This window comes from Aythya marila (assembly GCF_965140915.1).
Source record: "Aythya marila genome assembly, chromosome: 6".
NCBI classification, from domain to species: Eukaryota; Metazoa; Chordata; class Aves; order Anseriformes; family Anatidae; genus Aythya; species Aythya marila.
Window position 1 is genome coordinate 12,794,831 of NC_139047.1, and position 20,423 is coordinate 12,815,253.

Here is a 20,423-nt window from a genome sequence, read left to right on the forward strand (position 1 = left end):
GTAATTCTTACTCCTCATTTCTACATGTCTTCTTAGCACTTTAGTGTATTAAAAGGCAAGTCATGCATGTGCATTGTATCCACAAGGGAAGCAACACTCATTCTGAGGATTAAGCCTATCCCCTTCACTGTTAATTCTCTCAGCATAATCTTCAGACCAGCAGACAGCTCTCAGCATGAGCTAGAAAGGACATATTTTCATTGTTTTGATTCTACAACTTGTTTCTGCAATATTAATAACTAAGTAGACTATAATAAACATTTTCAGTTGCACTAGTGCCAATGTCAATGCAATATGACACAGCAAATAGGAAAAGCTGACCAGCTTTAATACACTAAAATACATTTTTGAGGATGCAAGAGATCAAAAAAGCTATTTACAAATGCTAATATTTGTGAAAAACTGTTTCAGTATTCCTTAAAGAAGGAACACTGACAGAGAAAGCCTGACAAATAATATGAGCTATAATAATGTATAATAATGACTTGTGTTCGTGTCTCATCAAAAACAGTTCTGAACTTCAAGGAAATCATTACGACTTCCAGTGACACAGAAATACAATAATTTCATGCATTAAACCACTAATGACTCCAATGAATCCAAAACCAACTAAAACCAGAAGTTTCATCATAACTCTCAAATATTCCAGTTTAAACTAGACCTCTACTATACTTGACACTCTATAAGCAAGTTATGAATTGCTCACATCTCCCAGGAAAGATGCAATCACCCGATTTAAAATTTGGTTCCAGTATGATATTTGTAATTCCAGGTTTAGAAGGTAGAACTATATCTTATGCATTTAATGAGGCACTTTTTGACAGCACAACAGTGCTTAAGTAGATAATTACACTCAGATAATATAATATATAATAATCATTAAGGATGGATTGAAAATTGCAAAGCATATCCTGAAATTTTATGATGTATTAAAGCCTCAAGAAATAATGTCTATGCTTTTCAACCATTTGTCCATTCAAGCTGACACATTTGCATGCATCTCTCCTGCAAAAGATTATGCTGTTTCAAACAGGCACTGTTACAGACAGAAAATGTCTACTAAATTTAAAGAACAAGGTGTTCTATGCAAGGTAGTCTATTGTTCGATAAAATTGTATAGAGTACAATTCTGGTATCCTATTTACCAGAAAACATTTAAACTATTTTTACACAGTTTTAAAGGCTGTTCTTCTGCATGCATTGCAAGATCATCATAATCAGGATTTATTTAGTCTACAATTATGCAGAATCGATTGGCTTCTCTGTAAAGTAGAAAACTATTTAATATTATGATACTTTCAGCAACTGCCCTCTTTAATAAACATGCCCTCAAAAACAAAACAACAAAAAAACAACACTGTTCATGAAGTTCTGCGGGCACCTTGCCAGCTGGTTGATTTTCTTGGTTTCCTGCTGCCAAAATGCAATTGAAGACATCTAAAATATCTCCAGTGCTTTTTCAGTGCTATCCTTGGATGTCATTGCTTCATTTACCACAGGATGGGATGAATCCTGGCTTCGTTGCAGTCAACAGAAGACACCACTGGATCAACATACTGTAGTTGTGAACAGCTGTTTAAATTACGATGAGCTTTCTTCAGAAACATAGCTGACTGAATGACACTTTGTGGTGTTCTATCCCCAACAAGTTATATATAACAACTATTTTCAAGTTAATTAATACATCCAGAATTTAAAAAAAAAAAAAAAAAAGACTACAAAAACATGAATTCGGTCTTTATTTTATTAAAACAAGATTGACTCTGCTGAAGGAATGAATAAATTCATAACTGTATAACAATATAAGCAAACAAGGAACAAAACCTTTGCTTCTGGGCATGCTCAGACTTATGTGAGTATGGAGTTTTCAGAAAGTTATCATCTGGAATACTGTGAATCACAGCAAGTAAGTCACTGACAACAAAAATTGCTGAACTTCAATTGCATTAAGCAAGTGAGGTATGTTTTACTTTTCTTATCCCCAAAACATCAAGAGTTGACACACTGTTCTGTATGAATTCAGATTGATCCATTGTGAGGCAGATTTACCCTAGGTGAAAGAGAAGGGAAAACAGCTAAATAAATTAAGATTTGTCATCCTACATCCTTTTAGCACTAGTCAGTGAAGTAAGACTCTGAAGCACTGAAACACAAATATGAACCTCTCCTCTACACTTCAAATCAGGACACCATCGACTTCTGTTACCTGTCACTAATTTATTTCCAGGTACTATATCATGTCCTGTAGCTCTTCATAACATTAAGAAAAAAAATCCAAGTGTATGTCTGAGAGCTGAGGATACAAAGAAAGAACATCCAGCAATATCACTTGAAAAGTCTGTGACATCACTACGTTAGTACAAACACATACTATGTCAAATGACCACAGACAGTAGAGATAAAGAAGCAGATTAAAAAAAAGTTACAAAAAAAAACTACATCAGGCAAAAATGTTTCAAAATACATTCCCAATTGTAAGAATGTGAAAACCACGAAGATGTGTTCTCATTCAGACACAAGTTTAGCATGAATCTTTGGATTAAATCATAATCACATTATAAAGACAACTAAATACCTCATTGTATGCGAGTCCCAGAGAGGAGCGCTTCAATACTACAAGCACAAAAAGAACTAGAAAATGAAGAATCCAATCAGAAGAAAACAAGAACTGCTAAGAAGCAAACATCAGACATCTAAATCTGGGGGGACTTACTATTCTGTTTGCTTAGCACCTAGCACAGTAAGAGTTTAGATCACACTCAAGGATCAGAATACTAAAAATAAAGATCAAGCTGCTTAGAATAAGGTTTAAAAAATTGAATGAGTACTTTATGGAGAGGGACTTATTTAAAATTATTAAATATACTAAAATTACAAGTATGAAATTATGGAAGGTCAAAAATGACATGCACAGAAGAAATAGTAACATTTTTCTATTCTATTCTATTTTCTATTCTATGCAAGCTATTCTGCATCTAACTGCTGCGAGTTAGATTCTAAAAGCATGACTTTGTTCCTCTTTAGTCAAGACATCTTTTCTTGCTTTTGCACATTAAGACATGAAACTATACTGGTAAGTACGTTTGTCCAATGATGAAAACAAAAAAACATCCTTTCAATTTCCATGAGAAAGCATTTCAGCATTCAATTTTTCCATTGCTGTAGCCTCTACAACCATGTTCTGAAGTTTCGGCCATGATGTCAATGAACAGTGTGCTACTCAATAACAGCAGCAGAATATATAACATTAATGAGGAATTAGTAAAACAATTCCTCAAGATCCCCCAAAAACTCATTTGTCCTTCATGCACATGGTATTTTGAGTACATCTGCCTTTTTTTTTTTTTTTTAAACACATATTTTCATTAACTCCTCTTCCAAGGCAGATTCTGCATTTGCTTCTCTCATACCACAATCTCCCCTCTTTCCTAGTAGTCAATGAGCATGCACAGAAGAGGTGTTAAAACAGTCATAAGAGATGCATAGAATAAAATCTGAGCATACATTAAATCTCACTTTTACATTGTCAACCACAGAATTGTTTCCAGACTTGGACCTCAAGTCTGCTATAATAAATGTTGTTAGAGTTCATCTTTATTTATTTTTTTTTAAAGGTAAATATATAGCTACTTACACTTTTAATTAAATAAAATTTTTCTGTTAAAAAAAAGTAAACAGCTCAACACCTAGATAAAGGGGTCTATTATGTACCCCGCCGCCCAAAAAAAAGATGCTAAAAAAGTTAGTCATTGTATAGTCCACAATATACTTTATTACTCTCATTGTTTCAAGGAAATTTCTGTGCTGGACAAGTTTGCAATAAATGAGTATGGAAAACAGTATTTTTGAGTGTAAACAAATACACACTAGCAATCAAAGTAGAATGTGCATTAAACCTTACTCAAACAGAACAATCTATACTTTTCATATGTACAATATTGTGAAAAATTAGATTGAAGAAATTAGATAGGCAAACATTCTTGTATCATAAAAATATGTTAGAATGGGACTTAAGAGTTAATTTAAAGCTTTGCTTTAAAACAAACTTTATCTTAAAAATCTTTTTTTTTTTTTTTTTGCTTTAAACCTTTAATCTAAAAATTAGGCTTTCTATAAAAACCATTCCATTAAAATTTTGCTTTAAAAAATCAGTTTTATATTAGACAAAATATTAAATTATACAGGCACAATTAGTTTAGAGCTATAAGAACGCATAACCCCTTTTTTTTTTTTTCCAGTGACTTGTAATCCAGTCATAAGATTCTTGTCAACTGACAACCATAGGAAAACTCATCCATAGAAACAGACTTTATTTCAAAACTAAAAGAAAAAAAAAAAAAAAAAAGAAGCGTCAGATGATATTTGACTTCCAATTTAGTTTCCAGCTGGTTTAAGTACATGCACATCGTTGACTTGTCCTGGGAAATATGCACATTTATATAGTTGGATTTTTTATTTTTTTTTTAAGTTTTTTTTTTTTTTTTTTTAACAATGAGTGGCTTATGATGACAGCTTTTACATTTCATTCAGACGCTGTATTTCAAAATACAACATTTCATAGCACAGCTTTATCTCAATACAAACTAGTGACCCTTGGCACTTCAGAAAGCGAATCAAGAACGTGTTTTGAATTTATTTTTGGGGGGGGAGAAAGCACACACATAGTGTGTAATGGCAGAGAGAGCAGGGTCTTGGTCTTTTATATATGCTTTCTTTTAGCATATAAGATGTATTGTAAAGTTATTTGTCAATTTGTATACTTGTACAACAGATTATATAATATACCAAATTGCAGATTTGCAAACCAGAGCCCTGACTGTGACAAAGTTTAACTCTCTGCTTAATTTAATACAAGTGAACAATTAATTTTGATTTTAAAGTATAGAAACATCTTCAAAACTAGGGTTTGTCTCCTAAACACACGTTAATTAAATAAGCTGTCATCATAACAACTAAAACAAAAGCAAAACAAACAAAAAACAAAAACAAACAAAAAAAAACATACCCAAAGAAACCAAAACAAAAGCCAGAAACAAATATAACCCGAAGCCACAGAACACTACTTTTTTTTTTTTGCCATAGACAAAATCATAGATCAATGGCCTAACAAAAATCACTAATTGAATACAATTTATTTATTTGTTAAATTCAGCTTATTTAAATATCTGTTATAAAACAGATATTTTAATTTTAATATATTTAGATGGATGTCGCTTTAGGTTTGTTTTATTTAAATGTTTTACTGAATATTTAAAAGTAGTTTCAACTACAGCACACAAAAACTAAACCAACAGTATGCCCAATTAAAATAAAAAAAAAAAAAAAAAAACAACCACTGGATGTCAAATTTAAGGTTAGAACAACTCACTGCTACTTGTCTCTAACTTTTCCATCCCCTCACTAAGGAATGTAAATTTAACCTATGAACTTTAGTAATAAGCTATTAAAAAAAAAAAAAAAAAAAGCAGAATAAAGTAACCCTAAAACTGTATTCTCTTTTTGAATTTGAGGTTTCAGTATAGCCACCACCATTGGAACAGTACCCAAGGGAGACATATTTCCTTACCAGCATGGTCCATTATTGCTTGATAACAGCCCACAGTGACTTGTTGCCCAAAATAACTGATTTGGACAGGGTTTCAAGAAAAAGTTGGTATAAAAACACGTAGAATTGTATTTTGTTTCAAGAAAACACTGAATTGATCTGAATTGTATCATACTGTATTAATTTCAATACCACTCCATAGGCAAGTATATACCATACGTGTTGAACAAGATGTGCATATATACAAACACAAAATACATACACAGAATTCACCCCAGATTAAGATACCTTAAATTAATTTTTAGCATGAGTTATGTTTTGCACTTTAAAATTATGTGGAAAAAAATGAGAATAGGCACAATAGTACAGCTTCTAATTTACCCTATTGTAGTGCACTATGACGCACTGATAATACCATAAAAACAATATGATACTATTCAAGCTCATTTGTTTTGATGCACAAGTGAAGTTTAGCAAATAGGGTTAAGTGCTTTTAACTCAAATGCACAACTTCTGCAGCTTTACACAGTAGAACAGTGCAATATATGCCCCATATATAATGTCCCATATATCAGGAACAAGAACTCAGTTTAAAGTTGTACCTGTTTCACATTAGACTGGCTTTGCACTTTCTGCAGCTCTAACACTTCAGCTGCTTTGTCTATGACCTCCTTTTGTTCCCTTCTTTTCCAGGTGCTGGCTATAAAGGAAAAAAAAAAAAAGATGTTTTGGTGGCTAGCTCTCACCTGGTAGAATGAGACAGTTTCGAAGTAACGGTACAGCAGTTCTTCTTGAGGGTTGGTTCACAGTGCTAGGGTGACCCCAATCTCCACTTACTTCCCAGCTTCTGACTTTGGAAGAAGCTCTCTGGCTTTTTAGGAAAAGATCCTGGCGAGACTTTCTGCCCCTTTTCAGGAATCCCTGTGACGACTGTTGAGTTCAGAAAAGTCCTTTTTGGTTTCCTCCTCACCTTTATTTTTTTAGCATCAGGCTTTTCTTTCTTAAGGTGCTTTCCCACTGTAGTTTTCCCTGTCTGGCGCCTGTGTATGGAAAAAGCAGAAGATTTCTGGGCACAAGGAGAAAGTTTCCTTCTCATTCCCTCTTTTTGCTGTTTTATAGTTCTGGAAGTTTGTTTGCCTGTGCTTACTCTGCTTCCCCTCCTCCCAACAGTGCATCTGACAGACATAGCTCCTGCAGCTTTTTTGGAAAAAAGTGGTTCTATACTAGTGCCTTCTTTTCTCTTCCACATTGCTTTTGGATTCTCCCTCTCTAATCGCTCACTCCTGATGGAGGTCAGAGGAGTTTTGGTAACTCTGCTGTTCAAAGGAGCTAATCTACAGTCTCCTTCTACCACAGACGGGTGAGAGTTCAAAGGTGAAATGGACAGGTGTTTCATAGAGTTCTCAGAGTGACCAGATACAAGACAATCTGTTCTTTCTACAGAAATCACGGGAGATCCATCTGCTTTTTGACTTGATACTGTATCGTTCCCTTTACCTGGGTCTGCCAGAAGAGTTGCCGAGGATGAGCTATAGAGGTCTGACCAATTGCAGGACTTCGATGGTGTGCCTTCTCTCTGTGCATCAGCTAGTTTCCTCATGTTTGCATCAAAGCTGAGACTTCTGAAAAGCTGTCTAACATGGGAGGGCTTTTTGACCTTTTCTCCAACAGAACTCTTGGGAGGCATTTTCAGAACTCTATTTGTCAGTGGGTCATAATACTTCAAAGAACACTGTTTGTATTTATACCTTATAGAGTCCTTGCTATCTGTGGAGTTACGATTTTTCCTCGTTTTAGGAATGTCTACAGGTTTACCTTTACACTGTTTAATCTCTGGACATGAAAGTACATACACCGTTGTCTTGGGTTGCACAGGGCTCATAATCTTGCTATAGGACTCAGGAAGTTTAAGGGCACATAGTCTAGTTTTCATGTTCGGAGTCTTTTCACCTTCTGACCACATGGTGCTTTCTTTCTGATCAGCTTGATCAGACTCCCTTCTAGCCATTTTTCTTTTTGTTACAGGGTAATCCAATAGACTTGTTTGTGTGCCATGGCTAACTTTAACCACCTGGCATCTTGAAGCTAGGCGCCATGTCCTTTTCCTAGGCATTTTAAGAATTTGTTGGTTGCATAGCATATCTGAAGCTACAGATTGGTTATCAAAATCAGAGCCACCACTTAAAGCATCATTAAATTCTGGCAGTGCTTTAACTGATGTACTTTCTACTCTGTTACCCTCAGCAGCATCATCCTTTTTCTCGTCTTTCTGCTTTTTTTTCTTCATTCTCCTCCCAGTAAAGTTGGCTGTGGATTCGCTGTCAAAGTAGCAGCGAAAACGACCTTCCCTGAAATCACGCACAAGTTCTTCAATTTTGATATCATCTTCATACATTATTTGAGACCAAGTCTTTCCCACAAAAGAAGGAGGCACATGAGGCAGAGCTGGAAGAACTGGTTCTTCAGTATGAGCTACTACATCCCGCTTCACTGTTTCTATTTGCTGCAATGATTCACCTTTTAAAACAGAAGAGAGCTGTGTTCCATAATCTTTATCTTGCAAACTTATTTGGACCTCTTTTAGCAACTCTATGTCTTTTACAGCTGCCTTGGGTAAGTCTGTTCCTGATTGAATAGGTGCATCACAGTCAAAACTCATTTCAGAGCCCTCTAAATGAGTACGATCCAGAAGCGACGAAACAGTTAAACAGAGATTGTTCTCCTCTTTGAAATGAAGTTCTTCATATGTGGTTCCATGGCAGTACTTCAGAATAACATTTTCAATAGTTTCATCCACTGAACTTTCATCACCCATGTTTGTCTTCACATTTTTGCATCCTGCTAGTTGTGGGGAAGTCCCAAGATCTAGGGAGCTGTTAATACCCACAGTATCCCTGAGATGGAAATCAGACACCGAAGTTTCATCCTGAGTTTGTAAACCATCTTGTTTTAAAAGAGATTGACCTGAGGTAATAAGTAAAGAATCCCTGTGCCTATATACAGGATTCTGTTGTGAAACTGAAGGGTATTTGGGGTGAGCCAGCGCCAGAGCAGGATTCAAGCATGGTTTCAATAACACATCCCTATCGCCTATCTCTGTTCCTGTTTCATCACATCCACTATGTGGAATCTTATTTGATGACGACAAATTCTCAGCATTTTTTTCTATTTTAGGATTAACAGAAGAACTAGGTATTAAAGGAGTGACAGACAAATGCTGAGGTATGGGGCTCACAGCTGTAAACTGGTCTTCATGGCTACGATTTGCAGTTTGAGCATCTTTCAGGACATCCCGTTTCTCATTGCTACAAATGCCAGTAGACTGCTGGGATATTCCTACAACACATTCCTTCTCAGTTTTTAATTTCTGAGTAAGTGTTTGTGTTACAGAAGTTTCCTTTGGGCCCTCATGAGAGGGACGTGGAGCAGAAGAGCACATTTCATCACTGGACTCCTGGTCTTTGCTGGAAATCTCCTGTGTGCCTCTATTCTTTTTCTCTGTCTCTTCTGAAGACAGGCAAGCAATCCTAGCAGATGCTGGAGTGATTTGGAGTGGCATGTCATCATAGGTTGGCCTAAAAGAAATAAATAAAAAAATCAACTATATAAACACTGTAAATATGTTTAAGATTTTTTTTTTTAACAATAGCTTTTAAAAAGTAATTACCTAGAGTGCATCACACCTAATGAACAAACACAGGATTCCAGCTCTACTATTTTAACAGAGAAATTCCATTAGAAAGTGAAACAAGAAATGTTCCACAAAGCAAAAGACAACCCGGGCATTGGTTGGTTACCTTCTCCATGCAACTATCCATTAAGAATTGCCAAACTTACGTTATAATAATTTTATAAAATAGAATAAAGCAAGAAAACTGAAGAGGTTTCATTTGTTCAAAGCTGTGAGCTTAGAAGGATGTTCTTTCCCTGGTAAAACTACAATTAATTAAATAATGAGCTTTTGTAAAGAAACGGAACTTTATAATAAGGCACAGCATTAAAAATACTATTGACTATGAACGCCTCTTTCCCTGAAAAACATGTTTGCCTGATAGGAACTCTGTACACATTCCCACCAAGGAGTTCCATGCTTATTGCTTCTCACAGACATACCACAGCTCTAACTCACTTCTATAAGAAGCCAAGTTATGATTGTTCAGGCTCACTGTGAAAACAGCGCACCTTTATATATCCTAGGACTGGCCACTCTGTTTTTAGGACTGACTAGAATAAAATGCCTATTTCTTGCAGAATTAACAGAACAGACAGACATGGACCATTTCTTATATACCACAGGAACCCACAAGGTTACAAATATTGGAACAACTGAAAATAAAATAAGAAAAAAGTTTTAAAATGTAGCAAATATAGCTAAAGGGAGAATACGATGCTTCCCCTGAAAGTTTTGACTAGGCCTTTTAAGAGCCAAAAGAGATGTGTGCTTTAATGCATGCCATGCATCTTTTGTGGTGCATTCATCTGCTAAGGACGTACTGTGAATAAATTCTATTGCATAGTAATTTCCTTGGTTATAAGCATTCAGTAGTCAACATGTTGAACTCCTTGAAGGATTCAGACATTAATGTGTCTGATTTTACTAAAGTTATTAATTAAGCCTGCTGATACCAAGTAAGCCTATAGCAAGTATTTCCAACTGGCTACTTCATACTGAAAAACAATCACAGAATTTTTCTGAATATAGCTATGTCTCAGTCTTTGATTGTGAAAAATAGAAGAGAGAGAATTCTCACATTAGAATTACTGTTTTATGGTTGAAAATTAAAAAAAAAAAAAAAAAAAGAGATTTGGCTACTTTAAAAAAAAAATTAAAGTTGACTTGGCCTCTATAGAGATGACAAGACTTAGTGCAATAAAAAACATACTTCATAGGATTATCACCAAAACAGAAACAAAAAGCAAAGCAAAACAAACTGAAAAAAATGCACCAGTAAATCATACTCAAAACCACATACTTCAAGGCTCAGGATAGGACTCATTCATGATCCAACATGAGATTTGTTGGATCTTTCATGGTCTCTCTCCCACTCTACCCCCAAGCCAGAAATAAATACTTTTTTCCAGCCAGTTACTCATTTAATCACTGTTTAATCTCCAATCACATTTTCCTTAGCTTGCTTATAAGTCTCATACAAGAACATGCCAAAATCTGGGGTTTTGATAGATGGCATGATAGATGCAACAGGACAGATGGTGCCGAAATGGATGATTCTCTTCTATTCACAAGGTCTGTTACCCTGTTAAAGATGACCTGATGTGATTTTCCTTGACTAAATCAGCAGTAACCGTTACTCATCAATTCACTGTCTTCTGGATTTTTATGAAGAGCTCATTTTTTCAACTGCCAGGGAAATACCATAATTTAAGCAAAGAAGTCTACAAGTAGGTCCTCTCTGCCCTTACTTAAAATTGACAACCTTTACGTTTTTTTTCCCCAGTCCTTCTGAAACATCCCACACAGTCTCTGTGGCCTCTCAAAAATAATTACTAACAGCTCTGAGACTCCTTCACAGAGTGCTGAAATCTCTATTAATTAAGTCATGTGAGGAGAACTACAGAGTCACTAACAGCCATAAACAAAACAACATTCTAATGCAAAATAGTATTGAAATTGAAGTTATTAGAAGACCAAGACCTATGGTATTTCACAGTGCAGGGACTGAAGCAACATTCATCAAACATAAAAAGCCTTCCAAGGAAACAACAGCATTCACATGAACATCTTATTGATCAAAGTTCCCTCCTATCAATTCAACTCATTAAAAAAAAAAAAAAAAAAAAAAAAACAACACACACACTGGCTATATAAAAAAGTGATGAAGCACTGTATGCCATTTATAACAAGGTAATTTGAAGAGTATTTTACTTTGGCAATTGGTATATTATTCTTCACTCAGTTGAGTGATGTACATATCAAGTATTGGCTGTCAATATATGCATTAACACACCCAAAGAAAAGAAGTTTGTTATTACAGACTCACTACCTATGGCTCCATGGATAAAGTTCATTTAAGATTTTTCTTAAGTGCAAACACTAGATGCATTAGGCAGTAATAAAGGAGTGAGTAAAGAAGAAAAGATGGACTATTTAGATATGCAAGAGTCTTTCATTAAGGTCCTTTGGAGTCTATTAAAAAAATAAAAAATTATTGGTGGAGGAAAAAAAGCAATCAAAAAACAAATTGATTGCTAGTATCAAATAGATTAAGCAATCTTCACCATGACAAAAAGATCAGAAGCAGAATACCCTCTGGTTCAGGCTAAGTTTTATGACTCACTTGCCCTTTCAAAATTTTTGTAAAGTATTAAAATCTGCAGATGACAAAAAAAATGCTGTAAGGATCCTGTGAACAAATAAAGTAATGCAATGGAGAGGTTGAGTTCAATTTTGATAAAAAACAAAGGATACAACTTACAACACACTTTGCATGAGCCTAACAAGCCACAACAATTTACGAACAGCAGTACACAACTCCTCCCTGCTCAAGACGCAGTAAAAGGAATGAATACAGGTTATGACACAATCTGTAATATTCCTTCTGTAACTCCAAAAACGTGATTATACACCACTGGCTGAGGAAGTGTGATATAGAATACAGTGGAATTCTTTTTGAAAAAGAAAAAGGCGGGGGGGGGGGTGATAAATTCATAAGAGTACAGATAAGAGTTATTAGGACTGACTAAGCACAAGAAGAAACCTTTTAGAAATTAAAAAAGGATTATCATCATTTGAATGCAAGGTAATGAAATGCATCAGATGATCAAATTATGCCTGTCAGCTGAACTGCTGTGCCCTACTGGTGCACACACCTAAGCACTGAGGTAAAGAATCTTTGTCAACTTCAAAATCTTATAGATCAGAATTAAATCTATTTGTACTGGTTTTGTCTTTTCCTTTAATCTTTTAACTTTCTCAGAGTTCTTCCATCTTTGTCTGAAACACTCAGCGTCTGGAAGCTGCTAGAAAACTATATAGCACTAAATGGATTTTGATGTGGATAAGCTAGCAAATTCCCAGGCTCCTTGCTCACTTACCAGAACATGTGATTTTCAGAAATTATTTACAAACAAATGTTTCTGGGGGGTGAAATAAAACCTCAGTTCTGAAGTTAGGTACTTTTGGCAGTTTTATGACAAAATACACCAAAAATCAAAGAGATTTACTCTCTTAAATGCTCAATATTTCAATATTAGTTCTTTATCGAAAAAACAATCATATCAAGAGTTTGGAGGAAGGGATAGTTTTTCCTCCCCCCCTCATCCTCTTTTTTTTCCTTTTTTTTTTTGGACCATGAGGAAAGGCAGAACACCAATATCCTCTGAAATTCAGCAAAAGGCAAAGCTCAGATTAATTTTTTTCCTTCTGCCACATCACTACTAGTGATACTGGTTGGTTCTGCAAAATAAATCAAGGCTCACAAATATTTGTATAATCCTTTTAAATTACAGTCTTAAGATCCCTTGTGTGAATTCAGCTTCTGCATGGTTTGTATAAGCATTTACTTTGTGAAACTATGCATCAATGCAAGAGATTTTATGTAAGAAAAGAGAATCCTATCCTTACCCCAGATGCTACTTAAATCACTTTCTGACTCAGTCTTTTTCAGAGCAGAATCACAACAAAAGTCTATTCACGCTCTCTTCCATCTTTGGTTTTCTTCCTCCAAACTCTGTATAGATTTGGAATTATTCCTCCCCCACTTGCCATCCTATTTTATCCAGGCCTTGTACATTATTTTGCTTATTCTATTCATTCTACCAGCAACTTAGAGGAAAACGGATAGCTTGTTTTTTTACTAATTAGCAGATTTTATTCACCAAATGAAATAACCTTGTATTAGCAACACCTCAAGAGATATCTAGCTTTTTAATTTGGGTGTTGCCTTAAAGTATATCCTGCATTTTCCAATAATGAGAGATACAGAAAAAGTAGCAAAAAAAAAAAAGTTATTTATCAAAATACAATATACTGGGTTCAGATTGGGATTTTTGACTGCCTTTCAGAACATAACAAGGAATGAGACTTAACAGATCTTTCAGCTGGCCTTTCTACAGGCCCTCTTATCACTCTTAAATGTGCACATGATAAAGAGAACACTTCAAATCTGAGCAATGATGAACTGGCCAATTAACTTAATTCATGCACGTAGTAACTCTAAGAATAAAAAACTCCAATAATAATGGATAAATAACCATAAGTATTCACCTGACAAGCACCACATTCAGCAAGCCAAAATTATGAACTCGATACATACCATAAAATATACTGTGAAATATATAAATTAAGCCCACAGTGTATATATTCTAGCTGACCAGTATACTCCTTCTTTTCATCAGGTCTTCATATTTAATTGGTATCAATGGTGTTATATCAAATCCTTAAGCAGTGTAATGAAGTTTGGAAGTGCAGAGAGAACACAATTGGAATACACTGGACAACAATTACATAAATACACTCTTGTTCATATTGAAAGCAATTTGGAAATTTCACCTCAAATGGGCAAAACTTACTGTTCAGAAATGGAACAGAAATAAGAATTCACAATACATGCATTCTACTAGGATACATTTAAAAACAAATGAACTGTATTATACCTGCTGTCATGGTATCGGTGGGGATGATGCTGCAAAACATCTTGCAGGAAACGCTCCATCAAGCTACTGGTACCCATACGATTCCTGCAGTAAGTGGTAAAATGTCTGTGCTGGGAGCTGAAAATATGCTGATGGAAAGACAAAACATATTGCTAGTTTAATATCATTGTTGACACACTGACCTATTCAGAAAAGTTACTTCCTATGTTCAGAAAAGTTACTTCCCAGGTTAAACGTTTCTCCTTACAATGAAAATGTTTAAGTAGAAAGGAAAATCTTCAGTCTTTTCTACTAAAATTCTCATTGCATTAAGGCCATAAGAATGCTTAGGGAGTCACAAATAATATACTAAAATGTGCTTAAACCCCTTCTGAAATGGAATCTAAATTAGCAGATCTGAGAGATGCTCACAAATCTCTTGTGATTGGTACAAATACTCTAAACATATCTATAAACAATGACTAAAAATATTTTTGGACTTCATATGAGCAAACATCCCATAATTCACTCAAACTCTGGAGACTTTTCATAGCATAGAAGATTAAATAGGCTCCTACTCTCTAGTTAGAAAAGTCTAAAACATAAGAGACCAACAGAGTTAAACACAGAGAAGTAGTTGATCAAACGTCTTCAGCTTTTATATCCAATATATTAGCCCTAATACTTGACACAGTCTATACAAATCTTAAAATTAAAGCCACTGAAATAAACCTAATAAGTGTAATGCACAGCAGGGTGACACTTCAGAAAAACAAACTGCAGCAAGCATGCCATTCCACCAGCTTCTTTTTAACAGGTAAAAGTGATTCCTCTTCTCTGTGCACACTCAGTACAATTTACAAATTGCTAATTTTCCATTGTTCAGTGTTGGTTGTTCAGTGTAGAGAATGACATTTTGTAAGCTGATAAAGCCTATTTGTACTTCTTGCTATCTGCTGCTGTGTTATGCTGTAGGCTTCTTACCTGTTCCAGATTACTGTAGTGTACATGGCAGCAGTTGCAGTATCCTTGCCTATTCTGCATGGTGGATACTCCAGGCCGAGGATGTTCTTGCCCTCTTGTATGCAAACTGAAAGAACCAGGTAATAATACCAAGACATTTCAGTACAAAAAACAACATTCGTTTGTTAATTCAAGTTCTTAACACAGAAATCCTGAATCCTATCTATCCTATCTATCTTACTACAGAGCTGCAACAAACTTGCAAGATAAACATTTCTGTTTCAGAATTATAATACCAAATAAGAATACGCATTTTAGGCTATTCCCAAGCAAATCTAACTAAAGAAAACTTTTTCTTAAATGCAGAACAAAGGATAACAGGTTGAGGGCACAGCTAACACAAATTCTAATTTGAGTTGACTGTAGTCTGAAGAGAATCATCTCTCCAGAAAAAGTCACAGTGCCCCTTACCCTAGTTTTAAGAAGTGTGGATACAAGACAAAAGACCTCCATGATATATTTGATCTCTATCACATCACTGTCATCCATTACACAAGATGACAGTTAAGATTGAAAAATGGGTAATTCCTGTTTTACTTTGTGCTAGCAGTAAACTGGATGCCAGTTAGATTATCACCTAACTCACCTGCTGTTGCTGTCCTGTTGTAGCGAACCTTCAACACCCTGTCTTTCCATTCCTGTAGTAAAAAACACAGGAAAACAAAGAGGAGGAAGTCAGTTAACTCCTTTAATTTTTACTTGTCAAAACTATCATTTTAAAGGAAGTTAAGAAGTTTAGAAATTCAAAAAAAAACATTTAGAGAGACCCTTTCATCCTCATGGATGCTCTGTGAGGTACATAAAATAAACTTTATGCCTTCATGGCTGAGGTGAGTGGGTATATTTTTGATATGTCTGGGATCAAGATTAGGCAACGTGTACTGATAGACTCATATATCAACAAGCACTGAAACAAAATGTAGTGTCTTAAACAGCTTATTAAAAGACACAAAAATTATGTCTGCATGGAAACCTGTGGATAATTTAGAAGTCACTTTTTCCATCTAAGCTCCATATTGAAATTTTGAAAACTGATTTACACAACTGAATTTCAGGTAAACTAATTAACATAATACTATTATTATGTTAATAAATAACTGCAACAAAAAATATGTACTTTAATCTCCTCACCTTGTGCTGAAGAAGCAGAAGCTTCATCAGATCGTTTGATTCTGTCAAACATCTGTAAATCAAAAATGAAACTGAGAACAAAAAACAAAAAACCCACACCCATCCTCAAGCTCATCCTTTAGTCCAAGCTCCAAGCTATTCAGATGCACTATATTGTTTCAACTATAGACCTTGACTTAGTTTAATCTACTGTAAAAAACAATTTCTGCTTTACTAGGTTACCCAAACCTATTTAAGTATTCATGCTAGCTTTGACAGGAGAATGGGACAATTTATGACCTATTTAATTAAATCAAATACTATATTTATGAATACAGCTTAGACTGTGTTAGGTTATTAAGCAGTAATATTATTAAATTCATTTAATTGCTTAATTTCTTGTCTTTACATTAAAGATGGAAGAGGTATGCTAATAAAAACCATACAAGATCTAGACCAAACAAAATAATCATCAAGGCTGGAAAAGTAATCCTCACTGTTCAGAATACCTGCAAACCAACAATGAGCCCCACAATTTTTAATTAAAACCTGACTGTAGCAACATACTTTAGGGTTCCCAAACACAAAAAGCTTCCAAGATTCACACAGCCCTTTTATGTTACAGAATAAATAAAAAAAATTAAAAAAAGTCAGCCTTCTTGTACAAACCTTAGTGTCATCAACCTTCTTCCTCCACCAAAGATGATTCTGGGCTAGCACCCAGTAAATGCCAAACGGGAGGCCATTTGCAGTGCAGGACACTTATCTCTTCTCATCCCATCTGTCAACAATAAAGTTAAAGAGACTTTTAAAATAGAGCTAGTAATGTATGTTTTCCATGCCCTTGGGCATGTAAATTTTTCTGTACCACTTTGCAAACAGCAAAATTAATGAATATCTTTCTGAAGTCTGCAGTATATCTTTCTTTTTTTATTATGGAAGTAGTTCTGACAGCATTTCCTCCCTAAACGATAACTGTTCCTTCTGGAATAACTTTGTTCCTTCTTTTCTCCTCATAGACCCTACATATTAAATTTTGTTGATGCTATTGTTCATGAAATTAAGTATGTTTCCACAATAACAGAAAATAAATTCATCAATATTAACCAAATTGAAACGAACATATTTTGAGCATCATTTATGAACCTACTCAGAAAAAAGTTTTCTTTCATTTAGGTTATGTAAATCCACTAGATATTGCAGCAAAACACTAACTTGAACTCTTACAGTATCCTGGACATTCAAAGCATTTTATGAATTAATTATTGCATACTCAGTGAAGTATCATAATTTCCATGTTACAGACTGGGAAAGGCTACAGTAATTTCCACAATCCCTGTTACTAGCATCACAGTGAAAGTACCACATCCTGTCTTAAAACTCAGGACTTAGTAATTCCTAGACCTGCTCTTGGCTTACCATTTATGTGATTGTGAAATGACAAACCTAGAGCTTCAAATCAGTGACTTTTACTTTTTACAACTATGTTTTTGTTGTTGTTAATTGTTTGGCTCTTTCCTCACTACACACTGTACATTATACATGTAAAATAGGAGGGCTGCTAGAGCAGTTATGGTTAAAAAGGAATACCTTAAAATGTCAATTCCAAGACACCCCCCCATACTATTCCTGTAGTATATTGTACTAATTAATGTAATTAAAAAAATAATAATAATTGTTCTTAGAAACCTTGCTCTGACTACATTATTGCCACCACCAAGTTTGCATATAAGGAACATTTACACCACCAACATTAGGATCCTTAATTAAGAGCAACAAGAAGCCTGTGTTCTTGCATGTGGTCAGGAAATTGTCTCTTCCACATCAGAGTTCAGAGCAGGAGTCAAATACGACTATATGTACAACTGTTATTGTGCTTTTGATCTTTGACATCAATTTGCATTTGTTTTTCTGGTTTTGTTTGTTTTTAATAAAAGGTGATTACTCCAGCACAGGGTGGACATACATTAACTATACACAAGAAGATAGAGCACTTTAGCTTTGCCATTTTGTATCTGAAAGTAATAAATTGACAACAGCATCAGGGCTTTCAGTAAAGTTGATGCATATCACTGTCAGACAGCAAGAACATGTAGTGCCCACAGCTCCAAGAACAATATGAAAATCACGAGACAGGAAAACACTTGGAAGCAAGCAATATCCAAGAGTTCAGGAGAATATAAAAAATCCCCTGTGGCCCTGAAAACCTGACCCATGAAAAACTACTTACTGATAATCAATCTGATCCTGCAAGTGGGCAAAACAAGCTCATCTGTCAAGCAAGAAAGGCTTTCTTGACATATCAACAGGTCTAAGTCACCCTGTTCAGTGCCCTATGCACAGCTGGGACCCAGAAAGATGTGAAGAAAAAGCCCACAACACTATCTTTCGTGAATAATGCACTATGGAAAATAACTTGTTCTTTCTGTTTGTAAATAAGTCAATTGACTGCAAATCTAAGGTTTTACTATACACATATTCTTAAGATATAGCTGCAACTATGTAATGTAGCAAGAGTGCAGTGGCCACAGAGGAGGCTATCCCACTCACTCCAACTGATGAGAAACAGGGAAGTGCTCGCTCGTTTCAGTCAGCAGAGGGCACCGCAAACATTTATCCACTGCCCCAAAACTGGATTACAACACCTCAACATAAAAACACTTGATTTCATCTCAGAAGATGCCAGAAAGCAGCAACTACAGTATGTTGGAGAATAACTACTACAGTGGTTCATTACTTTCTTATTTCAAGGAATAATTTACGTGGTGGTGGTGCTCTACTGAGAGATTATTCATCTGCAAGCAACAACCCCTAAGTCGAGTCATGCAAACTCACATTTAAAGTGCAGTAACTCCAGACTGTGCAGGACTACTAAAATAGCTGAGTTATTCCAGTCTGCATCTCCCTGGCAACTTTCTGCAGTTCAAGGAGATTGGATGGACCAGATTTTATCACTGTGGAGGGGGTCATGCTAGGGGAAACTTGTAAAAGCCTGTGCTACCACTAAGTAAAGGAGAGGTGAACATCTAAGGAAAGTCTGTCAGAGATATTTCTCTGCAAAGCTGACAGGAGACAAAAAAAACAATTCTCCTTATCTCTGTGTTTTGTGAGAACCCTGATGAGCAGAACAAGCTGAAAATCTGAAGGGACACAGATCCTACCTGGCATCAGAGGAAAAGCTCAAATCATGGCCTAGTAACATACAGGAAGCATCCTATGTAGATGCCTTATTTATACAAATAAAATCTGGCAAGCCTGACTGCAATCCTTACTTTATCAAAGCAGACCCTACATCTATAAACGCACAAAGGATTTTTCACATTTGCAGGCTTTGCTAAGAGTACTCCAACTGTAAATATTTTAAACTGATGAATAAAAAAAATAATTTGTATAATCTTTCATTTAAACGCTTTAACACTGGTAAAAAATGTAAACTGTGAATGTAAGAACAACTGGCTCCACACAGCAGCATTTGATTTCATAGATCCTTCTAGCCATAAGTTTAGTTTATGCCCCTTGTATCCGAACACCAACAAAAGGCACGAAACGTACACAAAGAGGAGCCAGCAGCGCATCTGGACAGCGCATCGGAGGCCTCAGAGCAAGCCTCGTGCCGACAACAAGTTACGAAGGAGCAGCGGGGCCGGCCCGAGCCGCTCCTCCCCAGCGCCTCCGCTACCCGACCTCGCTGAGGCAGCGCGGGGGAAGCGCCCCGGGAGCGCCCGCTCCCCGCGGGGCCGCCTCAGGCTCCACGCCCCGTCCCCCCCCCGGGGCCGGCGGGCAGCGCCGGGGCCGGCAGCGAGCCGAGGCGGGCCGGGCCCCGCCGCCTTCGCAGCGCTCCGCCCGCCCCGCGCGGGGAGCTGAGGGGGCTCCGCAACCGCCGCCCGTTAACGCCCGTTAACGCCCGCCCGGGCTGGCCCCAACGGCCCCTCCCCTGCCCGCCCGCCGCCCGGCTCGCTCCCCGGCACCGCCTCACCTCCGTCCCTTCCCCGCAAGCTCTTCCGTGCCGCGCCGGGGTCAGGGGCCGCCATCCCCCGCTTCCTGCTCCGGGGCGGCGGGCGGTGCCTTCCCCTCAGCGCCGTCCCCTCAGCGCCTCGCTCCGCCCGCTCGGGTCCCCGCCTTCCCCTCAGCCCCGGCGGGCTTCATGGCGGGG

At 36.6% G+C, this 20,423-nt stretch overlaps 1 protein-coding gene across 8 annotated transcripts; it reads right to left on the minus strand.

The window, feature by feature from the left end:
- Positions 1-827: 827 nt before the first annotated feature.
- On the minus strand, positions 828-20,326 carry ZDBF2 (zinc finger DBF-type containing 2). 8 transcript variants are annotated; one of them, XR_014317777.1, is made up of 10 exons: positions 20,247-20,326; positions 16,940-17,051; positions 16,292-16,343; positions 15,747-15,798; positions 15,122-15,227; positions 14,159-14,286; positions 7,043-9,120; positions 6,516-6,585; positions 6,148-6,245; positions 828-4,320 (listed from the first exon to the last, which is right to left on the minus strand). XR_014317777.1 is itself a non-coding variant. In XM_082763431.1 (9 exons), the coding sequence occupies exons 3-9, from the start codon at positions 16,341-16,343 to the stop codon at positions 4,315-4,317; spliced, it is 3,180 nt and encodes a 1,059-aa protein (XP_082619557.1). In that variant the 5' UTR covers positions 16,940-17,051; positions 20,247-20,326; the 3' UTR covers positions 830-4,314. The 8 variants fall into 8 exon arrangements, 5 of the variants coding, with proteins under 5 accessions (XP_082619559.1, XP_082619558.1, XP_082619557.1 ...); XR_014317778.1 differs by having other exon boundaries at positions 829-4,320; positions 6,516-9,120; XM_082763431.1 differs by having other exon boundaries at positions 830-4,320; positions 6,383-9,120.
- Positions 20,327-20,423: the final 97 nt, after the last annotated feature.

Coding starts and splice junctions, on each gene's coding strand:
- ZDBF2 (XM_082763430.1), bottom strand. CDS start 16,343: ATGTTTGACAGAATCAAACGATCTGATGAAGCTTCTGCTTCTTCAGCA. Junction 14,287..15,121: donor ACTACAGTAATCTGGAACAG/GTAAGAAGCCTA, acceptor TCTTTCCATCAG/CATATTTTCAGCTCCCAGCA. Junction 6,246..6,382: donor CCAAAGTCAGAAGCTGGGAA/GTAAGTGGAGAT, acceptor TTTCCTTTATAG/CCAGCACCTGGAAAAGAAGG.